General features: G+C 31.0%; 1 protein-coding gene across 1 annotated transcript in view; it reads right to left on the bottom strand.

Moving 5' to 3' along the window:
- Positions 1–323: 323 nt before the first annotated feature.
- The window catches only part of LOC117168739 (hrp65 protein-like), a 15,145-nt gene continuing 6,430 nt past the window's right edge, over positions 324–9,038 (bottom strand). The window contains exons 5-10 of the mRNA XM_033354473.1: positions 8,716–9,017; positions 8,117–8,412; positions 5,428–5,618; positions 5,239–5,347; positions 5,103–5,122; positions 324–1,508 (exon numbers count right to left, since the gene is read on the bottom strand). Of these exons, the coding sequence (XP_033210364.1) occupies positions 1,218–1,508; positions 5,103–5,122; positions 5,239–5,347; positions 5,428–5,618; positions 8,117–8,412; positions 8,716–9,017 (1,209 nt within the window). The 3' untranslated portion in view covers positions 324–1,217. The remainder of the gene's footprint in view (positions 1,509–5,102; positions 5,123–5,238; positions 5,348–5,427; positions 5,619–8,116; positions 8,413–8,715; positions 9,018–9,038) is intronic.

Genomic DNA, 9,038 nt, shown 5'->3' with positions numbered 1-9,038 from the left:
CCTATTTTATGATTGCTTCGGGGTATCCAAAAATATTCAGAAAAATACTGTCGTCACTAGGTACACATTTTCAATTACTTTTCAATGCAAGCCTTCTTCCGAGTCAACATTTTTCCCAATATTATTACAAAAAAGTTTTTAAAAAAAGATAATAAAAGACACCATTTTCAGAAAAAATGTTAGTTCAGATCCGGGACGCAATTTAAAACTTCAAAATCTGAACTAAGATTCTTCCCAAACACGTTTCAATCTAATCCTTAATCAGTTGCTTTCAACTAATCAAGAATTAAAAAGTAGTGTGATTCAAGAAAAATAGCTCCAAATACTGTGCATCTAATGTCTTTATTGATAAAAGGATATTAACTATTTTGTCACACAAAGTCAGAAGCATTATCAATACTGCTGCAATATACGTATTTATCCTAATTATTAAAGTGGTTTTTTTTTATTTCCCCACCATAAAACCGAAGTTTTTATCAATTTCGGTGTACAATGCACAAATTATAATATCGACGAATAATCCTAAAACTTTCAAATTTGTCAATTCAAACTCAGTTCTTTCACCAGATCATATTTTCAAAGCGCTAAGTGTGTATCTAAATCATTAATCAAATGGATTGAAAAAAGCAATTAGTCGCAGAATAATATCATTAAAGTCAATATGACAAAAAAATAATGAGGCTCATATAAAAATCAGATTCCAGTCGCTCTCTTCCCGATAAAAAAAAACTCGATTAAAAATAATAACAATTTAAATAGTAATAAATCTACCCCGATTTTCACTAGGAAAAAAGAGATAATAATCTACATTTAAATATCTACTGGAAGTGAAGAATCTAAAATATGCCATGAAATCTGATTTTTTCAGATTCTACCATTCTTAATTATTGTGACGTTTTGGCGCTTAAAGACGTGAATAGTGTAAAATGCTAAGCTTCTTGGGAGCTCATTATCTTTAAAATCTTAAGATATCCCCAAGTCTCTAAGTACCATTTGTTCATTCAAATTTTCACACGCGTTTTAAGATTCATCTCAAGAATCTCCCTCCCAAAATTCGGACAATTTTTTTTTCTCCCAACTTCATGGAAAAAGAAAAAAAAGAAGAAGAAAATGGGAATCAGAAAAAAATGCAACGTACGAATACGAATTAATATCTGTTCCCCTCCTCCTCTTGTCCTGTTGGTGAATTCATGACGACTTATTTTCAAATCTTAATTCTAATAACGTCTTCTTTTGTTCGGGAAATCGTCCTGACGACCACGATCATTGCCACCCCCCTGCCAACGGCCGCCAGCGCCACCACCACCCCCGCCACCGCGGCCACCAACGGCGCCGACTCCACCGCCAACAACACCACCAATTCCTCCTCCTCCTCCAACTCCACCTCCTCCTGCTCCCATTTCAACCCTCATATCCATCAAGTCCATTATTTGTCCGCGATCGTCGTAACCCCCGCCGCGTGGACCACGCTCCATACTGTTATACTGATCCATAAAGGACTTCGGATCCTGATGGTCGAAGACGAATTTTTTTTTGGGTCGACATTTTAAGCCAAGGGACGAGATAATTGCGTAATGCGTGTTAATTATTACAAAACAATTGCGTTAATCGCAACACCATTTTATCATTCATTATACCCATGAATAATAGAATTCATGATTCGGGGCGTGAGCATCCATGATAGACAGCAGCAGGTCATCGTCAATTTTCGTCAAATCACATAGAAAAGAAAGGGGAAAAAAATACATTGTTAGACTTTGCACAGAATAAAAGGCTTCATCGAGTTTTGCACGATCAGAGCTGGTATATGCGTAGTCAGATTCGACTAATTTTTTTTTTTTAATTTTCTTTTTTCAAATCGTGCGATTAATTAAATATCGTGGAATATATACAAGACCAAGTAAATGCCCAATGCAAGTTCAGTTTGTTAATCTTGGTATGAGCAGAGAAAAATGAAACCAAATATTTGCAGATTACACAAAAACAAAATATTTGCAGATTCAGCAAAAGAAAAGAAAAAAACACTTTAATTATTCCTCCAGCGAAAGAAAATTTCTATACAAACATTTACTTCTTAAACTCGTTTATAATTTCCATCGTCTCATGTCTCTCTGCTTTCGTCAAATTTAAAATCAGCTGAATAAACAACGGCGCAAGTAGGCACTTCATACAAGTTTAAGATTTCTGTGATACAACTTAAAATTAAGTTAATGTGTATAGTTCACGGGTTCGTAGTAGTGTTAAGAAAATAATTCTGGGCGGATCTTTTTTGCGGCAATGCCACAAAAATTTTAGAGGTGTGACTAATGTAATTTTATAATCGTTCTGGTCGATTGTGCAATATTTATTTAAGGATTTCAAATTAATTGCAAATTCCAAACGTTTGCAGAATTCTGAAGAAATCCAGAATACACTTTCTGAGAATATTCGACAATAATCCCCCCCCCCCCTTCACCCCATATAATTGTTTGCGATGGTGCAAAACAATTTCGAAGCAGTTTTCTGTATTCTGCAACCATCCATTTGGTTGGTTAAATTGGTTAGAAAATATATATTAAGTAATGTAATTAATACTGTTAATTATATTTCTGTATCATTCCGTTCTTATTGTCGATCATAGGAAAATTCCCTTTCATCACACGTTTCTCCTGCACGTGAGAAAAAATTTCCCCATTAATTTCTATTAGGAAGTATTTTATATGTACTTCGCTAATAAGTATTTAATACTTAGAAATATAAAAATAATCTTAAATTTTCGACTCAAGTTTCGCAGCGAGTCAATTTCAATTGATTTAATAATCGCGTGCGTATATCCAATAATTTATATTGCGATGGAATTAAATAGTTGCATGGATTGTAATGCTTGATAGAAACCATTCTGGTAATATTTTTAAATAACTACCCCAAACCCAAGATTTCCAAATCCAGAATTAATTTTCAGATAAAAAAATGTATTATCTGCTAAATATTTTCGAGTATTAAAGAGTTGTTAATATTTTATTTCTTAATCGACAATGAAAATAATAATTCAATATTTCAAAAGCAGCAAGTAGACAATGTTCATCACAAATCTGCAAACAATTCAAGTTTTATTCGATAATTCCTTTATTTTCATTGTTAATTAAGATTCTTTATCACTTTAGTATTAATCACATTTTTCGAAAATTCAGGTGAAGAGCTTCAATTTCATCACACAGAAATAGGGAAATTATCGAAGTCATTCCTTCCTTCTTAATGATATAGAAATCTTAAAATAAACCCTTTTCATCCAGGTTTCGCCTTAAAAATAGCAATTCGTTTTGTCATTTTCTTTCTTCGCGAATGTTAATTTAACCTGAAGATGCATTTTCAAATGCAAGATTGCTTAATTTTGTCAACGGTGTGATTTTTTGCATTCAAAATTATGACATTTGGGCATTACTTGGTCTGTCAAAAAGCTACGGAACCACATCTATATTAACATTTAAAACTATATGTACATATTTAACCGTACTTTTTTCAAAATATTCTAAAACTGAAATATCAGTTCCATAGCCTTATGTTCATAGTTAAAATATAATTGAATTACACATCCTAATTGTAGAAAATACTAGAGAATACATAAAATCAGAGTCATCTGTCTGCAAAAGCACATGGAAAAGTCAAAAAGGTCCTTCAATTTTAGAAAGTAGTAGATTTTCTCATAGTAATGTAAGTAGTAAGTGTTTAATCAATATTTAATGTGTCAGCTAAAAACCTGGCGTATAATAATCCGTGGGGGAAAAAACACATCCACGTCAGAATAATTCCCTAAACGTAGAGCATTAAACTACGTCACATTTAATCACCTAAAATTGTATTAAGGATATAACCCATCCCTCTAAAATTCAACTCCCATGTCAAATTCATGCCACGAGAGCTGAGATATTAAAATTATAATATAAATGTAGGCCAAAGAAAAATTTTCCAGATTTTCACCATTTTATTTGGAGAAAAATGAATGTCGATTGAATAAAATTCAAGTCACGATTGTGCGCTACTGACTCAAATTTGAGACAGATAACGGCACTTTGCTTCCAAACATTAAAAAGATTCGGTTTCAAATATTAAAAATTCAAATTCGCAATCATTGCGTGTTTGGCAAAGAAAAATATCCCCCCTCCACCCAGGCCCCATTTAAAAATTACCAAATCGGCAATTAATATATGCGTATATAATGCAGTATTTATAAACTGAACTAATTATTGTATATTTGTATAAAAAAATACGCATGTCGCGTATCAAAAAACATATTTTCCTAATTTCGCGATTAGGATTGCAAGAGATGCAACAATTCGCATCAATGAAGAAATCATTTTGGAAGCCAAAGAAAATTATTCAGAAACACTCTTGAGCGTTCAAAGAATAATCGAAATATTGGCAGGAAAATCATCACAGCCCATTTTCCCTCCCAAAATAAGATGTAACGTTTAAAAACGTTTTCTGCAGTCATATGTTATCTAATAACTCAAAATCTTGATCATAAATCAGAGTTTGGCGTCAATAATAATAGTCGACGCAATGGGGTTTTAACATACCGGGACTAATAATTCAGGAGCACAAATTGACTCCTCCATGTGTGAATGAAAGAACTTTTCTCCAGATTAAATTCAATGCTATTTTGCAAACGCGAAAATTCCGAGTTGATCAAAATAAAAATTGCAGACATCAGATCTCTGTAAATACTATTGTGCATGCTTATAAAGAATCTTATTCCTCCCAGCACATCAACGAATTACTGTTTTCTACTCTAGTTAAAGTCCTCGCAACTTTGAATCCTCATTCATAATTTCCCTCCAGCAAATATTTGTTCATATTAAAGAAACCTATCTCCAAAACTGTGGATTTAATTAAGTGAAATTCTGAAGAGAAAAAAAACTCAACATGTTTTTTTTTTTTTTTTTTTTTTTTTTGAAGACCGAAACTTTTAAAATTGTTTTTCGAAAATCATCTCCCCGAAGATTATTGAGATCGCGGAAAGAAATCGATAATAAATTGTTTAAATGAAGCGAGTGAGACAAGAAAATACTTTTGAAAGTCAAAAGTTTTTGGAATATAGTGAAGGATAAAAATAAATACGTTACCACTGGCAAGTTGTTTCCGCCTGAAAACAAAATAGTTTCATTAGTTTAAAAGCTAAGTATAATTAGGAAAGTTTAAACAATATTACATTTGTTAATAATATTAAAAATTTTACATTGAAATTAATAAAATTCTTACCAACTCCCTCTGCGTGGAAACCGTCTCGATCGTTATTACTCATCGAGTCGTAATTTTTACCAACGACACCAACGCCGCCGCCGCCACCACCGCCCCTCAAAGCTTGCTCCTTTAACAAAATAACAATCAAATTATTTAATTTTGTTATTTAAAAAAAAGTCACTGACCAAAATCAGAATAATAACTCACCTGCATGAACAAGTTATTTTCTTGTTGTCTCCTGTGAAGTTCCTCCTCTTGTCTCCTGATACGACCAGTCATTTCCTCGGTTTGACGCCTTCGTAATTCCTCTTCACGCGTGCGGACTTCTTCAACCTGGCGCTCTTTTAATTCCCACTCTCGCTTTTGCCTGTCACGATCTGCCTCTCGGATTCTCAATTCTACAATTTGAGATAATAATTTCAATTAAATATAAATTTAAAAAAAATACTCTTAATTTTTAGGGTGACGCTCTTGACAGAGGAAACAAATTCTCGGTTCACACATTTTTTTACAAGCATTAAAATACCAAACTTTCAATTTTTCAAGTGTTGAATTTCAAATAAAACGATCAGTCTTTAACAAAGAACGAAAGTTAAACTTTTAGTTCAAATGATTAATTTTCCACCAGAAAAAAAAAGGAAACTCAACTAAATTGATGAACTTTTAATTAAAATTATATATCTTTAGCTGCAATACATCAATTTTAAACCAAAAAGATGAATTTTTATTAAAAGAGTTTAATATTCAGCAAAGTGTTTTATTTTCAATATAAGTGGAACACAGTAATTTCTAGATTAATTTTTAAATTTTATACGAATAGTAAAAATTTTAATAAAAATAATAATTTTCGATCAAGAACAAAAACAATTTTCAGAAAAATAGTTGAGTTTAAATCAAATAGATGAAATTTCAAGTATAAAACAATGAATATTTGACTATAATGATAAAACATCAAATGGAATACTTGAATTTTAAACCAACAAAATGAATCTTTAACAAGAAAATTAATCTTTACCAAAAAAACGATTTTTTATTAAGAAAAGATAATTTAACAAAAAAATTGTAGTTAGATTTTAACTTCAAAAGAGTATGAATTTTTAACTAAAAAATGATGAACCTGTAATAACAAAAACTAATTTAAAAAAAAGGATTTAACTTTCAACCAGTTAATAAAAATATAATTTAAAAAAATTAAGATAATAGTCTAACTCAAAAGTTATAGTACTTTGTTAAAAATTCACTTTTTTGGGTTGAACATTTATCGATAGTCGAAAACAAATTATTGTTCAATTTTTAATTAATATTTACATCCGATTAAGTTTTTTCCGTAAAAAATGTCCCATTTTAAAGGCTTCTAAATTTTTAATTGTGTAAGTCTGAATAACAATGATTTTTCATTCGTATAAGTAACGGGTGTAACTAAATCGTTGAAAATGCAGAAAATATTTTAAAGTACCTGTGTTTTTTAAAATTAAAATATAAACTATATCTTTTTTCATTTGCAAAATCAGTGTTATATTACCTGAATTAAACTATTTTGCTAAAAACTCGTTCTTTTTAACGAAAATTCCTCTTTTTTTGGGTTACATATAACTATATTTGATTTCAAATTACCTCTTTTTTTGTTGAAATTAAGTACTTGAAAGTTACTCTTTTATTAACTTTAACTTATGAGTTTAAGATTCATTATTTATATTTCAAATTATTCTCTATAATAAAAATCTTAACTGTTTTGATGAGTTCGTACTTTTGTTTCTGAAAATTAATTTTTTAAATTAAACATTTTATTATTTGTAACTTCAATTATTTGTTTGCAAAATAATTTTTGTTTCCTTCCGATTGATTGTTCCTTAATATTAGTTTCAAATTCATCATTTGGTCAAACAATAATTTTTTAATTGAAATTTAAAACGTTAAATTTGCGGTTTCAAAAAATTCAAGCATTTGATTCAAAATTCATGTACTTTGTTGAAAATTCGTCTTTTTTGTATTAATTGAAACTATTTTTTATTTAAAACTCAAGTTAAAAAATTATATGAACAAAGCACAAGTTCATGCAGACTATTTCAAATTGCGTGTGATACGAAATTTGTGATATCTCCAAAAAGATTGGATAAATAGATAATGCATAAGTTTAAACAAAAAATAAATTGTATCCTTCACTTTCGGCACATAAATGGGCAAAGTAAAAGCCTCACCATGCTTCCTAGCTGGACATATTTTTCTATTCCCCTATAAGTATATTTCTATGGCACTTGCTGATTAGGAATATAAATCAAACAAGCGTGGCGTTGGGGTTTTATTTTAAAAAAATATTATATATATCATATAAATTAAAATACTTCCTATGATTTTAAGAAACTAAAAAATTATTTTAAAAATTATGTCATCGCAAATAAAAAATATTATTTTGTTTTATGAAAAATGTTAAAATTCACAACAAAAAAAAACAATATAAATCACTTTTTTTAAACAAATAATTATATTTTAACAGTATTTATTTTGAAAATTCGAAACTAGAGTTGTCGATGAACGTTTCCCAAACAAAAATTAATCAGCGAAGGTCAGAAAAAATTCAATTGCAAAAAAACTTGGTTTAAAATAACATTTTGGTGTGTGAATATTAATATTTTTCATAAAAAAAAGGTTTGTTATTTGAAATAACATAACACAGAAAAACTATTTATTTCAGATATCGAAAATTTGGCACAACTACCTTAAGGCAGACTTATTTTAAATTTGCCCTATACCATGTGATATTTAATTCAAGTGATTGGATTAATTTTTCATCCAAAAGTTCGTTAAATTCCCGCTCAAAATATACTGTTAATTTCCCGTCTGTCTCGTCCAACTGCCACCCTAAAATATGGATAACAATTAAAAATACAGTACTTACGTTCTCTCAACATTTCAGTCTCATGCTCGTATCTCGCAAATTCCATTTGTGCTTCAAGTTTCTCCTCTTCCATTATCATTTCGCGCTTGAGAGCGTCTTCCTTCTGTTTGTAAAGTTCGTGCAGCTGCTTCCACCTCGTTCCGTACTCGTGTTCAAAACTGCCAATTTGAGCAAATCGTGGACCAGCTTCACGCGCTTTGTAGAATTCCGGATTCTTCCTCGGCAGATTTTTGTCTGGGTAGCCATCAACGTCATCTTGTTGCTCAAAGGGTTCAACAACGACTGGGCGAAGTGATCTGCAAAGATCAAATTTATATTTAAATTTTAGCTTTCCATTATTCAAGAATCAGACAATTTCAAATTGATAAAAATTCTAAACGAAAAGTTTTAACAAATTATAAGTGTGCCCTTCACTTTCGGCACATAAATGGACAAATTAAAAGCCACACTATGCTTCCTAGCTGGACTTATTTTTTTTTATTCCCCTCGAAGTATATTTCTATGGCACTTGCTGATTAAAAAATTGATCGAACAAGCGTGGCGTTGGGGTTTTTTATGATTAAAACTGTAATTTTTCTCTAAAACCCTAGAAAACTTACGCAGTCAAAAAGAAGCATCCATCATTGCATTTCCTGAGAGCAAGCTGGGCACTCTGCTTTCTGCAATATTCAACAATTCCCTCTCCTGTTGATTTCCCCCGCTCATCGACAATAACAGTAGCGCGCTCGAGATCGCCAAAAACACTGAAGGCTCTCTCCAACAATTCATTGGAAACCCAGGGCGTGAGGTTCTTAACTTTAACTGTCGTAGAACTGGGAGCAAAACGAACTTTGATCGCACGTCCTTTCCTTTGAGATCCATCGAGTTCGTGCTTTGCCTTCTCGGCATTTATTTTGTAGTCCTAAAGTTACAAAAAAAAAAA

This window comes from Belonocnema kinseyi, chromosome 3 (assembly GCF_010883055.1).
Source record: "Belonocnema kinseyi isolate 2016_QV_RU_SX_M_011 chromosome 3, B_treatae_v1, whole genome shotgun sequence".
Classification (NCBI taxonomy): Eukaryota; Metazoa; Arthropoda; class Insecta; order Hymenoptera; family Cynipidae; genus Belonocnema; species Belonocnema kinseyi.
Note: the sequence above shows the minus strand (reverse complement) of the source record. Positions and strands in the feature narration are given on the sequence as shown.